This window comes from Calypte anna, chromosome 20 (genome assembly GCF_003957555.1).
Source record: "Calypte anna isolate BGI_N300 chromosome 20, bCalAnn1_v1.p, whole genome shotgun sequence".
NCBI classification, from domain to species: domain Eukaryota; kingdom Metazoa; phylum Chordata; class Aves; order Apodiformes; family Trochilidae; genus Calypte; species Calypte anna.
The window spans coordinates 13,157,856-13,176,748 of NC_044265.1; the positions used below are offsets into that span (position 1 = coordinate 13,157,856).

Sequence of the window (18,893 nt, forward strand, 5' to 3'; positions counted from 1 at the left end):
TTTTCACTTGAAACAGAGCTCTTGTTCTTTGCTGATCTCCCTTTCGTGACCCAGGATGGTTTTGGGGAGCTGGTGGGTAACAGGAGCAATCCCAGCTCCCTCCCCCCCTTCCATTCATTTTTCTTATTTTCCATCAATTTCAAAACTAGTTTGAAACAGGAGTGTGCAGCTCTGAACCAGGAATCAGTTCCAAAGCAACAGGAATGAAAGTTAATGCTTGTGTCCCTCTGCTTCAGCATTTCCAGCCTCTGCTGGACCATTTTTTTTTTTAAACTGCAAGATTTGGGTGGGTTTTTGGGTGGGTTTCTCCTCTACTTTGTTTCATTTATAACACTTCTGCTCCAGTAGAAACTTTGGAGTCTGCCCCCTGAGGAGCTCTTCCCAGAGAACTGTGATGTTGTACCCATTTTGCTATCAAGTGAGCATTATCTGATAAATTGAATTTACTTGATACCATTTGGATGACACATCCACAGCTTTCCAAAGCAGAGGTTATTTATTTTTTTTTCTCTTTTTCACATGAAGGAAAACTTGAACACTGAACCACTCCTGTTATAGCTGGTGAAAGGACAGGAAGAAACACAGACCAGAGGTAATTATCCTGCAGAACAGAGGTTAACAGATAGAGTTAATTAGCAGCAGCTGTAGTTGGCATTATGAACAGTTTCCTACTCGAGCTAAAGCCAAAATATTCTTCTCAATCCCCTGGAAATAAAAAGCCTCAACAAAAACCTGCAGGAATGAAGCACTGGAGACAGAAAGGGAGCTGCAGGTCAGGAGGCATTTAACAAGCCCTTGACATGTTTAATTAAGGCAATTCCTTGAAGCACAGAAATGGACCCAACAGCCTCCTCATCTCTGGTGTCCACAGCCAGGTAAGTGAAGTTGCTCTTTAACCACCCTGACCTCTCAAACCACACCAGTGCTGGCTCTGCTCACCCCAAAACACAGCTTGCACAACTCCTTTACATTTTAAAAACCTGGGCAGGTTTCCTTGGAGAGAGAAATATTCTGAGTTCCTCTAAAGCTGCAGCCCAGCACCACGTTATTAAAAGCTTTTTTTTTTTTTTTTCTAGTGCCTTAACCTTCAATTATGGAAATAAGAACTTACCTCCCAAGTGTTCCAACCACAACATGATGCACAAGCCACGTTAAGAAGGCTAAAAAAAAAAAGTCTTTAATGAATTTATTGATAAAGTTTTTAATAAAGTTTGAAATGTGTAACACTTCTGCATGCCTCTGGCCAATTTAACTCCAGTCTCTACAGAGATTTTGCCAGCTTACACACTGATGATGAAAGCAGCTCAAAGCTCACTTCTTTTTTGCCACTTTACTGCAGAATGGAAACCCAAAAGGACTCACAAAGATTACTGAGAACCCAAAAGGAAACAGAGCAGGTAGAATTAATTCCTGGAGAGCTCACAGACTACACAAACCCAGTTATGCTGCAGTGACTCTGATAAATGAATACAAAACTACAGTGCAAGTCTCTGTGCACAGGGAAAATGGATTTACACCTCCCCTTCCTTTCCAGGCTAGAAGCAATACAGTTTCACAATTATATTACACATAACATTTCTACTATTGGTTTGTTTGGATCTGTGGTTTTCTTGTTTTCTTGTTTGTTTTTCAGAGGAGGGGACAATCTGACAACCTAGAACGTTAATTTCCTGTGAATATATTTATTTATTTAACCATATCCAGGAAAACTTGCAGTATCACTTACAATAATCTAACAAATGGGATAAAAAGGCAAACCTGGTGAAAAAAAAAAAAAAAAAAAATCTAAAATTTTTTCCAACTGGGGGTAAAATGCAACACAGATAAATCAAAGAGAATTCTCTCTCAACTGGTCAGCTTTAATAGAACAAGGTTTGCTAACAGGAACCTGATGTTCAATATCATTTTTAAAGCAATTTCTTTAAAAGAATTTCTTTGCAATTAACAAACTGAAGGATGACCTGGTAACCAAAAGCACGAGGCACCCTCTACTCTGTAGGGAAACTGTGCCATGAGTAAGAAAGGCACAAACCTGGTGGAACAGCTGTTAAGCAGAAATCCCAGACAAATACAGAAGTGACAGCACAGAGAAGTATATGGAAGTTCTATTAAGCTCCTATTTACCATCATATTCAGGATTTTCTGCTGTAGACAGAAATTCATTGTAGTTGCCAGAATGACAAGCTGGGCAGTTGTACCTTTCCAGGGAACCATCATCTCAGTGGCTGCAGAAATGCCCCATATTTAAAAATAAAGCAATAAAAGCCTGAGGGAGCAAAGTAGCTCAGGGCAGCACTGAGACCAGAAGAAATTTAGGAAACCAGAGGCAAAATACAGCCACCCACTGTACCCTGTGCCAGCAGCCACCTGGATTATCAGGGAATATTCTCCAAGATAAACCAAAAGCCTCGGAAGCAAGGCTGAGCTCTCCATCTCAGGCTCTGATGTTACAAAGAGTTCTTTGTTTAGTTCCAAAGCCCCACAAAAACTTTGAAACACTGTTTACAAGCAAGCAAGTTGTGCAGCTCGGTACCATTCCCTGAAAACCAGAGGATTTTTGGCAAGACAGTCTTCAGCCTTCCTCAGAAAATGAGGAGACATTAAAAAAAAAAACCCAAAACCCAAAGATAATCCAAGTGGTACCAATGTCAGAGCTTCTGATAGGACAACATAACACAGGAGGGGGTTTTTCACCCCCCTGCTTTAGTAGTGACATCAATACAAGCTCAAGGGTTTCTTTCCAGCCTTTACCAGTTTAGGGAGATTCTTCCAAACAGGCTGAACCAAATAAATCAAACTTCCCCTTCTAAACATGGTATCTCCTTCCCTCACTGTTACAGGAAGACTTGGGAATAAAAACCACGGTAGTTCAGATCCACAGAACTCCAGACTGGGGAGTCCTATCCAAGCTTATTAAAACATCTACTTAACCTTTTGCAGGAATAAACCAACCTGCTGAGTCACTCAGCCTCCTTCCACCACGTCTGAATGTGTGCACACAAGTTGTGTTTGAGCCACAGCAGGGGCACACACAGAGGAACACCTCAGAACTGCATCAAAGTGGCTTTCTAGACTCTTTTTAGGTTTACACACCCACAAAACGTTTGGCTGCTGTGCTTCTCTGCTCAGGGCACTGCTCTGCTCAGCCCAGCAGACACAACAGCCAAAACCCCACAGATTCTGCTTTCACACTCAGTTTTCACAAACTCACTGCTCTGCATCTCCTCTCCACCCCCTTCCCCACTCAGGATGACTCTGCCAACACTTCCAGAGACAACAGTCCCAACCCTGACCACCTGAGCATCCTCACAGCTCATCAGCTTTGCAACTCCCCACCTGCCTCCCACTGCTTTTTTTTTTTAAATAAAAGAAAAAGCCCAGAAAATCCCCAACTTTGCATCTCTAGCAGACTAATTCACAAGGTGTTTCCCACTAAAATAACTCACTATTCTGTAAAGTATTTTCACCTTCTGCTAAAAAAACTACACCAAGCTTATAAGCCAAACTGAGAGCAACCAAAGGGGAGCTGATGCTTTCCTTCTCACTCAAAACCTGGATGCTGCAACAGTAATGCAAAAAAATTCCCCCTTCATGTCTGTAGAAGTTGTGCTTTTTCAGAGTACTGGAAGAAACAAGGTTTGCCAGGTCAGTTTGTACTGATCACCTTCCTCCTCCTTTACACACACACCTTGGTAAACACGTGGCAGGCTGAGTGGGAGAGAGCACAGACAACAAAGGCCTTTGAGGAACTGCTTAAGAGTATTTAAAAACTGCACCTTGGCAGAGCAGCCAGGAGATTTGGAGAGTATCTCTGAGCAGTTAGTTACAGGGAATTAAATCCTCCTCTCCATAAGCAGCTGAGCATTTCACCAACTTGCTTCCTACGGAATCCCTGCTGTAGGATAAAAGTAGAGCACACAACTGAGAAGAAACAACTTTTTAAAAAGAAAAAAATAAAATTAAAAGCTAGAATGTTTTAGTATACAGCAGCCACATTCCCCAGCTAGCCTACTGCCTCGAGTGGTCACACTAGCAGGCAAGCAAGTGGTATACATTTGTCAAGCCCTAAGCAGTACTTTATTTTCTGCCTACTTCCCCCATTTCCTAGAAGCAGGGAACTATTTTTCCCTGTAATAAAGCAGGTAATATTTCAAGGGATCAGGCAAAGGCAGACGCAAGACCTTTTCTCTCAGAAAGTTTACGGGGGGGTCAGGCTTGAGTTCAGGGGGGTTTTTTTCTTCCTCTTCCTGCCTCTCCTCCTCCAGGTCCTCGCTGGTGGTGGTGTTGTTGTTGTTGTTGTCATCTGAGGGGTTGGAGATCCGACTGGCAAAGACCTCTTTGTCCAAGAACACAATGGTCTCCATGCGCCGGCGCCTCACGCGCCTCCGTTTGAATTTGGGGGGGTTCTTCAGCCCGTTCCCATTTTTGCTGAGGGTTTCCTGGTGGATGATTTTCTTAATGGTTCCTCGGATGGCGATGCGAGCCAGGTCCTGGAGGCTGCGAACAGCCACGGGGGCTGGAGGGAAAGGAGAGGGAAGGAGAGGGAAGGAGAGGGAAGGAGAGGGAAGGAGAGGGAAGGAGAGGGAAGGAGAGGGAAGGAGAGGAAGGAGAGGGAAGAGAGGAAGGAGAGGGAAGGAGAGGGAAGGAGAGGGAAGGAGAGGGAAGGAGAGGGAAGGAGAGGGAAGGAGAGGGAAGGAGAGGGAAGGAGAGGGAAGGAGAGGGAAAGAGAGGGAAGGAGAGGGAAAGAGAGGGAAAGAGAGGGAAAGAGAGGGAAAGAGAGGGAAAGAGAGGAAAGAGAGGGAAAGAGAGGGAAAGAGAGGGAAAGAGAGGGAAAGAGAGGGAAAGAGAGGGAAAGAGAGGGAAAGAGAGGGAAAGAGAGGGAAAGAGAGGGAAAGAGAGGGAAAGAGAGGGAAAGAGAGGGAAAGAGAGGGAAAGAGGGGAAGAGAGGGAAAGAGAGGGAAAGAGAGGGAAAGAGAGGGAAAGAGAGGGAAAGAGAGGGAAAGAGAGGGAAAGAGAGGGAAAGAGAGGGAAAGAGAGGGAAAAAGGAAAAAGATGAATCCCACTCCAGAGCACTCTGAGGAAAAGTTGTGTTAGGTCCCATGAAATCAGGCCACTTGAATTCCCCAGCACAGCTCTATTCAGCTCCTGTCAGCTCGGCTAAACCAGACAGTAACTTCCCAAACTAAATTTAATTCTGTGTTTCTCTCATTAACTGAAGAGTGAGATGAAAGAAGAGCTTCACATTTTGATGCCAGCTCCTCTTAAGACACACATGCCTTAAAGATGAAAAGCATGCACACTGAGTGACTGAAGCTGTGACTGTTTAATAACTCAGACATCCCCCTTCCACAGATAGCTATTTAACTCTGAGCTTATTTAACTCTGAAGCTTATTTAACTCTCCCATAAAAATGCTTTTTTTTTTATTTATTGTGAAGTTACTTCAGCTTTGCCAAGTTATAAAACACAAGCACTATTTATGCTTTTCAGAAACTGCTTCAGACATAGTGGGTGAAGACAGGCTGGAAACCATTTGGTAAAAGTAATTATAGAAGCATACAATAAGTTATTGTATTAAGATACCTCCCACATTAATGCCTTGGAAGGCTGTGCTGTCTTCTGCACTTACTTGCTGCCAGCCCATGAGTGCAAAACATAACTCATGCACCATAAAGAAAAAATAATAATAATAAAAAAATGTACTGATGCCCATACATTCATTGTAAAATGAATTAGAACTGAAGCAAATAAAAATAAAGAACCAAAAGCCCTGTCTTCTGCTGACAAGTAAGCACTCTCGTGACCTGAAGGAACCAGAAAAAAATGACACATGTAATAACTACACAAAGCATGTTGAAATATGCACTTAGTGGGCTTTATAGCACTGTCTGGACTGCCTCCCCAGCTGGGTTTTGTCATGCAAAGACACCTTTCCAGAATAAGAACAAAGCCAGACTAATCTCTTTATAGAAACATCTCTGTCTTCAAGTGTTCTTAAGAGGTCTCTCTGTGCTGAAGTCTCAATCTAAAGATTGAGGCCACTGTGTGCAACCTGCATTTCAAGCAGCCACCCAAAAATTGCACAACTTCTTCCCCTCAGGCACTCCAGGCTCAGGCTAATTCTGATTTGCAGGGTGGTGACAGCTTCTGAGGAGGGAAGTTTGTTCCCAGGTGCTGCTTATGATTGTTCCAGCACCACAGCACTGTGCCTGAGAACCAGGAACCCACCCAGCTCAGGATGGAAACAAAATGTCTGCAGGTGCCAAAACAACCACCAAACATGCCACAGGGTTTGGGTGGAGTTTCACAAGAATCCATTGGCATTTCCAATCTGTTTGGTGCAATTCTGATTCTTGCATCAGGCCTCCACATTTACACTCAGAGATAGACTGGGATCCAACACAAGACTTCAACAACTGCTGAAAGAAGGAAGCACATGGAGTAACTTTTCCGTGGAAGGATTCCTAGGGCTGCTCCATCTCTGAAAACAAGGTGCAGCTCACAAGCAAAGAGCAGGAGAAACCACCCCCCATGCCCCAGAATGTCTGGATACTCACGGAGGTGAACAAGCCTTGATTTTCCTGAATCTGCATGGTTGGGCTGGATCAAAGGAGCAAAAGAAACAGCCAGAATCTTCTTGGTCTCCCAGGCAGAAGGACCAGTACGAGTTATCTTGGTCAGCTAAATCAAACCAAGGAGATTATTATTGTTCATGGTGTCAATTACAGGAAGATTTCTGAACAAAAAGTGAACAATTTCTCTGTCTCCACAAGTGGTTCAAGTACTAGAAGCTACCAGGGGAAAAGTTAGGTAAGAAGGAGAAATACAGAGGGAGGTGGAGAAATCTGAGTTCTGAATCCTAATCCCCAGCATTTAATGCTTTCTCCTTAATGCTACAAAAAGGGGGAAACTAAAGGAAGTGCTGCTGACTGAACCCAGGTCAGAACTGAGGATAACACAAGCAGAAAGGCACCAACCTTCTCTTCTAGAGGCATGACAAGAATTCCCCCAACTTTCAACAGGTTCTTCATGTAATCTTCATGTTCCTTCTGGACTCCAGCCCCACAGTAAACACGGTCATACTGAGTGCAGTCTGGAGAGATCTCTAAACAATTGCCAGTAACAAAAGATGGCTCACAAAACTCAAATCTGAAAAGGAAGAAGAGGTAAAACACACAAAGAATATTAAAATACAACAAATGAACTCTTGTTGTGATTCTGAAGAACAGAAAAAGTGAGAAATACTTGGGAAAAAAAAACCAGTTTCACAGGATTTCTCCTCTGAAGCTTCTGTATTCCAGACATCACTGAATAAACCACAGCTAGAACCCAAAAACCACAGAATGAGGTGAGAATTCCTAGCTTGAAGTCTCCAAAGGATAAGAATGCATAATTTCCTACTTGAGTTGCATACAACTCTTCAGAACAAGCTATTTTTAGTCACTTCATGCTGACTCAGTTATAATATGCAAATATAAATATTAGGCCTGCAATTCCAAATGTCAAAGTCTCTCAAGGACTGCACCATGGGAGGTTTGGCATTTTCAAAAGCTTTTAAATGGTTTTCAGATGTAGCAGGGAACTATAACCTGATCCTTCAGAAATATGCTTTGCTGAAGCCAATGGAAGTTTTGCCACTGGCTTCAAAAGCACTGTGATTTCACCCTTCACAGAAAGACATTTTGCCCACAGCATTTCTGATTCAGTTAAAAAGAAAAACCAGAAATCCTGTGATGCTTCTGGTTTTCTTACATCCTCCAAACCTCCAGCAACTTGAAGCCCCACATTTAAGGGCTGATTTTGATAGAAGTTGTACAACATACCCATTCTCCTCCTGGTATCTTGAGAGGCAGCTCAATATTTATTCCTAAACCCTTCCTGAAGCTTTTTTTTTCTTTTTGCTTTTTAAGGCATGCTAGCCATTCAGAGCAGCTGATGGCTGCTGCACACTGTGTTCTAAGAGCATAACCCAGCAGCCATTTCTCTCAGCAATGCCAATTTTCCAGCCATGTTGATTGCTGGATTCAGAATCAACAGCTAAACCTATCTGCAGAGAGACAACAACAACAAAAAAAGTCTTCCTTCCAACACCTATTCAAACATTAGCAAACTCTGAAAAAAGCAAAACACAAAGCATCCCTTCCATGCTGAAAACTTGGGGTCTGCTGCCAACATCAAGAAAATTCAGCTCTCTCATCAGCAGCTTTCCAGTACAGCAGGAACAGCAGAAGTTTAACTTCTAGCATGTAGTGACTTCAATTTTCTTCCTCCCAGGAGAGGAGGACTATCAAGTATCCAGAGATGCTTTAGTTCTTTGTTTGAACAAACTGGGAGATGGATCCAAAAATCTGACAGCTCCACTTTATTGCTGAGGTTACTACTGGCAGTGGTTATCTTGCTGGGAAGTTATTACTTGTGACAGCAGCAGAATGGAGGTTCTGAGGAAGAACATAAATCAGAGCCCAAGCAGTTTTAGTACCAAGTTAATCATCATAAAACTACCTACATACTTTAAAACATCATTTTTCTTCTGGGAGAAAAGATAGGAGGCTACCACAGAAATCAGGATGTGTCCTTCTGATAAGCCTGCCTGCTCTCAGATCACAGAAATAACTATTACTTGTATTTGGGAGCTTCAGGTTGTTACCTGCAAGTGCATTTTAAAAGAAGTGACCTTCTTCAGCTTCTCTAAGCTCTCCAACAGCAGCAGTGCTATGAAAAACACTGCAAAATAATTCCCTGAAACTCCCCCATAATACACATCAGCTTAGAAGCTCACACACTGCAGCTCAATAAACATAAGGAGCCTGAATCCTCAGATTATCCTGAATCCAGAGCTGCCACAGGGGAGTGAGAAGCACCCTGGCTAAAGGCAAACAACCAAATCAACCCAAAGGGACATTCTGCACTCTTACTTGTCAAAGCTGTCACTTGTTTTAATGAAGAAGTCCAATTTCTGCTTTGCATACTCAATCACATCAGAATGGAGCTCCACACCATGGTTAACCCCAAAGGGACCTGCAAAGGTAAAACAGCAGGATAATGGTCACAGGAAACTACACAAAACCCAGGATTTAGGACAGTTTTGGTTGCTTCTTGTAGCAGATTGCTCCTTGAGAGCCAGACAGTGCTCAGGCAGGGTCAGCAAAGGGAACTGCAACCCTAAACCTGCAAGTGCTGGCAGCAAACCAGGTTGTTCTGCACAAGTTTTACATCATTTCCTCTTTACTGTGCAGAAAATTCCTCTGTAGGAGGGAGATGCTGATCCAGCTGACCACCTGGAAAAAATTTCCAATGCAGAACAACAGCCTCTGTGTTTTAATAAATCTCTCCAAAAAAACAGCTGTGTTATTTTTAGCCCCCCTTGCTGATAGGCTAAAAAAAAAAAAATCTCCTCAAAGGAATCAGAAACAGGCACCACACATTGTACCTCAATTAACAGCATAAATAAACTGGAAAACACAAAACTGTTCAGCACCCACACTTTTTATTCAGAACTGACTCAGCTGCTTTTAAAAAAATCCAAAAGAATTCAAAAGTCTTGCAGTTACATACTGGCATCCTGGGTAATCTGAACAAAACCTAAGCAGAAAACCACTAATTCCATGAAAAGCCATGGAAGATGGGAGTGAGACTTTACCCTAACCAAAGCCATTTCAGCAGTTAAAATTCTTGACACTCCCATAAAGGAAAACACATCCCCTGCAGCCATTTTACATCCATCCTGGCAGCACAATTGCTGACTGAAATGCTTCAGGGAAATGCACCATGCTTTGGTGCTTTGCTCTGTGGTCACCAAGTTGGTTCTGATGCACCAACTGCTTTCTAGAGACTTTTCCCACCTGTGTGGTGGTCAAGAGTCAAAACTGGATCTCAAACATGTTTCAGTCCAAACAGGACAGTGTGAAAATAAATAAGGCATTATCCCAGCAGGCAACAAACCCCAGTTTGTGTCCAGGAACCCATGACAGCCACCCGAGCAATTCCATCACTGCCTGCTCTGAGCTGCCTCTCAAAACTGGAAGGATCCCACCTAGTTCCAGAGAGAAGGCTGCAAGAATCCTGATGAACTGACCAGCTGGATTAATGCATTCTTTACTTTCCCAGCTGTCTTTTAATTTAGTTGAGGAATGTTTCATTCCCAATTTCACCACCTTTTTCATCTACCATAAAGAGTTAAGGTGACTGAAAAGGTATTTACCCAAGATGAGTCCAACCATAGAACTCAGATAACCAGTGCCACTGCCCAGATTCAAAAATGACAGCCCTGGTTGCAGATCCAAAGCTTCCATCACCTCAGAGTAAATGCATGGTGCTGAGAGATGAATATTTCCATGCTTCCATGCCAAGTCCTTGTAGGCATTGTCTTTGAACTCTTCCAGGTAGTAATCTGCTCGATCGATGGCTCGGAACGCCTGTTCCACCAGTTCTGTCCGGATGTATTGTGCTTCCTTCAGGTTATCAATTAATTCATCATTATCTTCTCCTGCACTCACTGCACCTCCCATCTTCAACCTTTATTTGGAAGCACTGAAGCTAAAATAGAAAGAAAGGGGAAGGTATAAATGAAGTGAGGTATAAATCATGCTTCTGAACACTGAATTACGCTGCGGCATCCAGAATAGTTCAAGAGAGACTTTTTGGTGCTTTAAGGAAAAAAAAAGGGCAGAAAAACATCATCACCCCCCCCCACCTCCCAGCCAAACAATGGAAAACCAAATGCAGCAGATCCAGCATCTAGTAACCTACACCAATGGGGAAAATGACAATAGGCAATTTAAATGAGCACTGCCAGCCTTCAGACACCGCCGCTGTTCCACTGCCCTGTCAGCTTTTTCACTGAACCCTTTTATAGGAAGGATTATTCCAGCTCCTCTGCTTATAGGTCATTTTTCAATGCAAAGCCAACCAACACTGCAAGTCTGGCTTGGCTGCCTGAATTCCTGCCACACGCAGGCTTTCTGTCTCTAATAACATCAGGGGGAAATCAGGAGATGAAGACACAGGCAGCAAGAACCAGAAAAAATCTCAACTTGCCCAGTGAAAGAAAAATCCATCAGGATGCTGAGTTCACAGAGGTTAAAAAAAAATAACCTAAAAAACCTCTGACCTAGAGTTCAAGCTTACTTACTTCAGCAAATTCACCTTCACACAGCCCATCTTCAGAGCTTGAACCATCATCATCAGTAAAGGATATCATGATAAAGACAGCAAGATCACAGAGCATTCCCACTGAAGCCTGTGGAATTTCCCAGATCCTCTGAAGCCCCCCATGAGCTTTAAACCCCCCACATCCCCCCCACATCCAGTTTTAAAACCCTTCAGGGACACAGATGTATGAATTACAAACACTCCTCACTTCTCCCACATCATCACATCCTGCAACCTTGGTGGAGTGGGGGAAAAGAAAAGCACCTGCCCACTGCTATATGCTATATGTAAAATATCTATAGGTTTAAAAAAATAAAAAAAAAAAGGTATAGGGGATAATGACAAAGAAGACTTTATGGCTCAAAATTCATCTAGATTTCTTCCCTATTCACATTAAAACAAAAAACAACCAACACCTTTTCAGAAAACACAATATGATTCTTTAAAAAACGTATTTATTTACAATGCCCTTTTCTGCTCACAGAACCAGCAGCTTTAAAGTTCATTCCTGGGATCAGCAGCTCTGCCTGCAGCTAAATCGCTGGGGTTTATTTGTTACATGCAATTAAGTGCAAATTACACACTTTCACTTTCAGAGGAAACAAAGAAAAGCTCCAGGAGTTTAAGGAAATTCCACAGCTACTCAAATAATCCAGCAGCCTGACTACCTGGAGAAACACACAGAACAGGATATGCTTAGGCAGGGAACTCAGCCAGTTTTTAATACATTTCTGTTTCAAACACATCAATCCAGTTTCAGACCATTAGTAACAAAACAAAACAATGCCAGCCCTCTCTTTCTTATAGTTACTCCTTCATTTTCTCTACAAAAAAAAAAAAAAAGATTATGTTTTATTACTTTCACACTGGAAACACACCAAAATGAAGACTTAGGTGGGGTCCTCAGCCAATTTATTTTTCTTTTTCTCCCCTTCTCACATCCACAACAACTCCTGGCATCTGCACAGATTGGCTTGGTTGTATCTCTGGGTCAGAATCTCTCATATAAACTCTCTTCCCTGAGGAGATACTCATTCCCTGGACTTTCTTTTGTATATTTTCTTCTTAGGCTTGCTTCTTTCTTCCACCAAAGTTCTTTCTGCTATTAAAAAAAAATTAATTCTTTATATTTAGATTTAAGGTATGAATAAAAAGTTGTGGCTTCAACAGTGTTCCACTTGGGATCCCTTTCTGATGTCTGCAAGCCTGGGACAACTGGTCTGACCTGGTTTGAGCTCAGCTATATGATCAGCAAAGGTTCCTCCATCTTCCACAACATGAGAAACATTTTTCAAAGGGAGACCAAGGAATTTTCAAGCTGTGACAGGAGTCAGTTACCTCTGAAATATTACTTTTACTGGGCACCATCTAACTTCCAATAAAATGCATGTTTTACACACATTTAGGCTCCTCAGATAATTCCACATCTTTGCTTAACCTTGTTTCTCTTCTCCAAAGTGGAAGCCACGCACGCTTATTTTTAACAAACAGGACTTATTTTTAATAAACCTTTTAAACCCAGACCTTCCCCCTCCACAATCTGCACATTTCCACTTTTCACACTTCCAGGCAAAACACAGACTTCCACAAATCTGAGCAGGCACAAAGTTCTCACACAAAAATCAGGCTCAGTGGCAGATCCCAAGACAGGTATCAAACCAAGCAGCCTTCTAGTGCTGAAATATCCCTTCAACTGCGTGTGGAAATCTTCCCCTTTGAGAAAAACAAACCAGAAAAACAAACAAACACCAGAAAACCCAAGTCTGCCACCAGAAACTGCCTTCAGACCTCTGAAACACCACATTACAGCTCAGGCACCATAGCACAGAAGACCCAAAACACCACACAAGGCATAAAAATGCAATTCTTGACCTCTACACATTCCCAGGGCAATCCCTGCTCCAACACCACACGCCCCAGCAGGAATAACAAAGGTGAGGATGTTTACCTATTAAAAAAATAAAAATAAAAGGAAGTTTACAGTTGGCACAGCTTCCAAGCCTCCCAAACAAGAAAATAAAAAGCCCCACAGCAGGCAGCTCAAGCACTAAACCTGTGTTATCAGCTTGATGCCCAGGAAACCCAGATGAGAAAGGGGGTTTTGGGGGGGGGGGAGGACCTGGACAGCACGGAGAGGATTCCCAAAACACAAACACAAACTCACACACACACAAAAAAACCCCAAATATATCCCTGGTTTCATGACAGCCCGGGGACCCCCCCTTTCCTCCCCGCATCCCTGACCCCAGAGCTACCCCGGAGGGAGCAGGCGGAGAAGGGAGGGGACTGAACCTACTCCAGGGTAACTCCAGGAATGGAGGGAGGCAGAGGGATGAGGGGGAAGGAGAGGGATTGAGAGGGGAGGAGAGGGACGGAGGGGGGAGGAGAGGGACGAGGAGAAAGATGAGGGGAAGGGAAGAGGGATGAGGGGAAGGGGAGAGGGATGAGGGGAAGGGGAGAGGGATGAGGGGAAGGGGAGAGGGATGAGGGGAAAAGAGGGATGAGGGGAAAAGAGGGATGAGGGGAAAAGAGGGATGAGGGGAAAAGAGGGATGAGGGGAAAAGAGGGATGAGGGGAAAAGAGGGATGAGGGGAAGGATGAGGGGAAGGATAAGAGGAAGGATGAGGGGAAGGATAAGAGGAAGGATGAGGGGAAGGGGAAGGATGAAGGGACCGGGAGGCAGTGGGATGAGGGGGAGGGATGAAAAGAAGGGGAGAGATGATAGGAAGAGAAGAGATGAGGGAACCGAGAGGCAGCGGGATGAGGCGGAGGTTGGACGGGGGAGACGGGGAGGGGATTGCGGCCTGAGGAGGCGACGCAGCTCGGGCCGGGTCTGCGGTGCAGGAGGGCAGGGTGAAAGGGTCCCGGTGAGGTCAGGTGAGGTGAAGCCGGGCAAGGCTCGCACCTCAGCAGGACGAGGGTCTCCTCACCCCCCCATCCCCATCCCGTACCTGAGCTGCGGGTGACCCGGGCGCTAAACACAGCCCCGAGCAGCGGCCGCCGCCCGAGTGCGCCTGCGCGGAGCGTCCCATGCTGCGGGACGGGGGGTGCGGGATGGGCTGAACCATTCACACCCTGGGGAGGGGGGGGACGGGGGGGACATCGGGGGTGACAAGGGGGGTTCGGTGGCTTCTGATGTGGGCTGAGTTCAGACTGGGTCGGTACACGGAGGTATTGGTAGGGGTTAAGTGTGTAAAGCCTGAGAATGGGGCCTTGAGACCGAGCCTGGGAGGCAGAGTTAAATACAGAACCAGTTCTGAGGATAATTTGGGTCAAAATGTAGAAATCGGGACTAAATCTGGCCCGGAGATACAGGTTGGGGCTAAATGTGGTGGGGTTCAGGTTTAAATGAGGTCTGGACCACCAGCCAGGCCCAAGTCATGGTGTGGTTCTTGGGGTGCTCTATACAGGAGTTGGATGTGATGGTCCTGAGGGGCAGGTTTTAGGGTTTTGTGATAAATGCAGCCCTAAATACAGCCAGGGCTGACAGCCTGCATGCACAGATCAGCCTAAATATATTTATTGTATATGCTGATTCATCCCTGAATGTTCTTAAAACTCATCTGGATGTGGTGCTGGGGCAGGTGGGTATGGGGTAATAATAGGATGAGGTTGGGCTGAATGATCCTGAAGGTCTTTTCCAGCCTCAGCAATTAATTCTATGATTCTGTGATTCTATAAAACATGGACCAGGACTAAATAGAGGCCAGGACTCCCTTTTTTCCCCATCTATCCCATTGCACAGCCTCTGGAACATCTGATCCCTGTGGGGTTTTTCCCCCAGCCCCATCACCCTCACCCTGCCCTCATTTCTGGCTCTCAGCACACAGCTCCATTTCCACACTTGCTCAGTGCCAAGTTCTCCCAGATCCCAGTCTTCCTTCCCTGCAGGACATCTCCACACCAAACCCTGTTGTTCCAGGAGCTCCGGGTGGGATTTGGGTTTCCTACGGTGCTGGAAATCACGGAGCAGCCTGGGAGCATCAGGCAGCAAAGAGCTGGGGAGGTGCCAGCCTCCAGCTGGCACACAGAGTCCTCACGATGCTGCTGAACCACCAGATGTTCTGATATCATCAGTCAGACTTGGGAAAAAATGTCATGGTTACTCAGGAAAAAAAAAAATAATAAAAAAATTAAATTACTACAGGAGTTAATTGATGCTCTGTGGACACCCAACTTGAGCCACCTGCTTGGGTTTCTGCAACCATAAATGCCAGGTAAAAAGGCAAGGAGGAAATCAGTGAGCTGCATGTTCACCTGACTCCAGAGGTTGGGGATTGAAGGAAAACCTGGAGCATTCAGAGACTGGAAAAAAAAAAAAAAACCTGACTGGAAAATCCCACCACTCATGATGTGGAGGGATCCCTGTCCCTTGATGTGATCTGCTTGAGCATGAGGCACCTAATTTAGGTTTTATCCACCCTCTTGGGTTCCTTAACTGGTTGTAACTGAGGTGCAGGGCCTGATGGGGCATGGGGAAAAGGGGGTTTCACTCCTACATCTCAGAATGAGGGAAATTATCCTCTAAAAGTGTGGTGTGTCCATCTGTGTGACCACCAAAGCTGGACCTTGGACTAAATGGTCCAGGCTGGGCTTAGCTCTTGGACTTGGTACTGTGGATACAAAATGGGAAGGAATAAGCACATCTAGACAAGAGGCTTCTTGATTTAATTTATTTTTTTTTTTCTGGAGATGAATTCTGAAAAAACCAAACAAAAAAACCCCACTATCCTTCCAGACACAACGAGCCCACAGTGGAAAAGAAAAAAAAAGAATTATCCTGGGAAATGAGACTCAAATAGGAGAAAGTGAATCAGCATCCGAGCTGGGTTTGTGCTTTAAGGTGATTATCTCAGCTCCCTTCATTAACATGAGAACAGCAGACTCTGCCAACAGGCCCGGGTAATTCTGGAGATGTCTGCACTTCCAGAGGCCTGGCAGGATGGGATTCTCGGGAGGCTGAGAGCTGAAACTCCTCCTCTCCTCCTGCTGGATGCAGAGAGTGGAACGGGATCGAAACCTGGGCAGGCAGGACAGAGAAACCCATCAGGACAGAGAAACTCATCAGGACAGAGAAACTCATCACACCTCTGGTTCTGCTCAGCAGCTGCTCCCATCCCACTAGAGACACCTGGGAAATAGCAGCTGGGTTATTATTTTACACACACTAAAAATATATATGTTAAAGTAAAAGCTGGGGTAAAAAATTAAAAAAAAAATAAAAAAAAAAAAGACAGGGAAGAGGAGAGGGGATGGGAGAGGGAGAAAGAGGAGAGGAGAGGAGAGGAGAGGAGAGGAGAGAGGAGAGGAGAGGAGAGGAGAGGAGAGGAGAGGAGAGGAGAGGAGAGGAGAGGAGAGGAGAGGGGAGAGGAGAGGAGAGGAGAGGAGAGAGAGGAGAGGAGAGGAGAGGAGAGGAGAGGAGAGGAGAGGAGAGGGAGAGGAGAGGAGGAGGAGAGGAGAGGAGAGGAGGAGAGGAGAGGAGAGGAGAGGAGAGGAGAGGAGAGGAGAGGAGAGGAGGAAGGAGAGGAGAGGAGGGGAGAGGAGAGGAGAGGGAGAGGAGAGGAGAGGAGAGAGGAGAGGAGAGAGGAGAGGAGAGAGGAGAGGAGAGGAGAGGAGAGGAGAGAGGAGAGAGAGGAGAGGAGAGGAGAGGAGAGGAGAGGAGAGGAGAGGAGAGGAGAGGAGAGGAGAGGGAGAGGGAGAGGAGAGGAGAGGAGAGGAGAGGAGAGGAGAGGAGAGGAGAGGAGAGGAGAGGAGAGGAGAGGAGAGGAGAGGAGAGGAGAGGAGAGGAGAAGGAAGAGAAGAGAAGAGAAGAGAAGAGAAGAGAAGAGAAGAGAAGAGAAGAGAAGAGAAGAGAAGAGAGAGAAGAGAAGAGAAGAGAAGAGAAGAGAAGAGAAGAGAAGAGAAGAGAAGAGAGAGAAGAGAAGAGAAGAGAAGAGAAGAGAAGAGAAGAGAAGAGAAGAGAAGAGAAGAGAAGAGAAGAGAAGAGAAGAGAAGAGAAGAGAAGAGAAGAGAAGAGAAGAGAAGAGAGAGAGAGAAGAGAAGAGGATCCCACTGGGCTCTGGGTGTGGAGAAAACCCAACCTTGTCTGATAACACTTCAAAAAAAAACCCTCACATTTAGAAAACCAGAAGAATTGGGTATTTCCTGATTTCGGGGTCTGCAAGTTGCTGTTTCTTTGGGCTACATCTTTCCTTGCTCTTTAAAAAGACCTTCCTGACACCCTTCCAGCTCCCCAAGGCTTTGTTCTCAGCCCTGGATTAGTAACTCAGCATCTGTGTTGTCTGCAAATGCGTGTGGGCAGCTGAGGCTCTGAGAGTGGAAAAAACCCGAGCAGGATTGGGAGAGCAGGGCCCTGGTTAAATCCCAGCTTTATTCTGGTTTTTTAGCCACGTACCACAAGGTGTCCCCAGCAGTACAGACATCGCTTGGAGGCTGCACCTCAGCATCTCCTCCTGGGCTAGGGCACAGCTGGGACCCCCCTAGACACAAATCCAATCCCTCTCCCTACTCTCAGCAACCCCCAGCTCTAAAATCTTACCCATACCAATCAGTTTTCCCCCCTTCATTAGCTGAGGGCAAGTAATTTTCCTGAGGGGGAGCTGAATTTGAGATTTTTCTCCTTTTTCCTCATTTCCCAGCATTTTACAGTTTCCTCCCTCCTTTCTTTTTTAATATCTTGTTATAACGTCAGTCAGCATGAACTGTCTTTCCAAAGTCCATCTGAGTAATGGTCAGTTGAAATGTATTTATTTAAAAGAGCAAAGAGTAAAAGAAGAAGCATTAAATGATGATGAAATGATTAAATTTTCACCGTTTCCTTTACTATTTTAGCAAAATGTGCTCTATGGCATTTTCTGGTCAGTTTTCATTCCCTCTCTTGATTTCCACTCCATTCTGCTATGCATAATGGAATCTTGTGGCCAAGAAGGCCAATGGCATCCTGGCCTGTATCCAGAACAGTGTGGCCAGCAGGTCCAGGGAAGGGATTCTGCCCCTGTGCTCAGCCCTGGTGAGGCCACAGCTTGAGTCCTGTGTCCAGTTCTGGGCCCCTCAGCTCAGGAAGGAGATTGAGGTCCTGGAGCAGGTCCAAAGGAGGCATCTGGGCTGGTGAAGGGATCCAGCACAGATCCTATGAGGAGAGGCTGAGGGAGCTGGGGGTGTTGAGGCTGGAGAAGAGGAGGCTCAGGGGAGACCTCATCACTCTCTGCAACTCCCTGAAAGGAGGTTGGAGCCAGGGGGGGGTTGGGCTCTTTTCCCAGGCAACTCTCAGCAAGACAAGAGGGCAGGGTCTCAAGTTGTGCCAGGGGAGGTTTAGGTTGGAGATGAGAAAGAATTTCTTTCTGGAGAGGGTGATCAGGCATTGGAATGGGCTGCCCAGGGAAGTAGTGGATTCTCCGTGTCTGGAGATCTTTCCAAAGAGCCTGGATGTGGCACTGAGTGCCATGGGCTGGGAACCACGGGGGGAGTGGATCAAGGGTTGGACTTGATGAGCTCTGAGCTCCCTTCCAACCCAGCCAGTTCTGTGATTCTATGATTCTATAAGCACTGCTGCTTAGAAAAAAGGATTCATAAAGACCTAAAGGTCTCGTTTAAACTCCTTTAAACATTTCCTTCTCAAAGGAAAGCAACCAGGAGGTGGTGCAGCCTGTCTGAGAGTGGCAGAAAGTGTCACCACTGGTCCTTTCCCTTGGTGACATGCAGAAATTTCTCTTTTAGTGCTGCCAGGAGATACCTGTGAGCCCC

General features: G+C 45.3%; 1 protein-coding gene across 2 annotated transcripts; it reads right to left on the reverse strand.

Annotated features, from left to right (window-relative positions):
* Positions 1–517: 517 nt before the first annotated feature.
* On the reverse strand, positions 518–14,177 carry PCMTD2 (protein-L-isoaspartate (D-aspartate) O-methyltransferase domain containing 2). Of its 2 annotated transcripts, none has more exons than XM_030463045.1 (6): positions 14,102–14,177; positions 10,201–10,535; positions 8,915–9,017; positions 6,977–7,148; positions 6,557–6,680; positions 518–4,516 (listed from the first exon to the last, which is right to left on the reverse strand). In XM_030463045.1, exons 2-6 carry the CDS (start codon positions 10,505–10,507, stop codon positions 4,119–4,121), a joined length of 1,104 nt encoding a protein of 367 aa, XP_030318905.1. In that variant the 5' UTR covers positions 10,508–10,535; positions 14,102–14,177; the 3' UTR covers positions 518–4,118. The 2 variants fall into 2 exon arrangements, with proteins under 2 accessions (XP_030318905.1, XP_030318907.1); XM_030463047.1 differs by lacking the exon at positions 14,102–14,177 and adding an exon at positions 13,023–13,225 and having other exon boundaries at positions 1,184–4,516.
* Between the last annotated feature and the right edge of the window lie 4,716 nt (positions 14,178–18,893).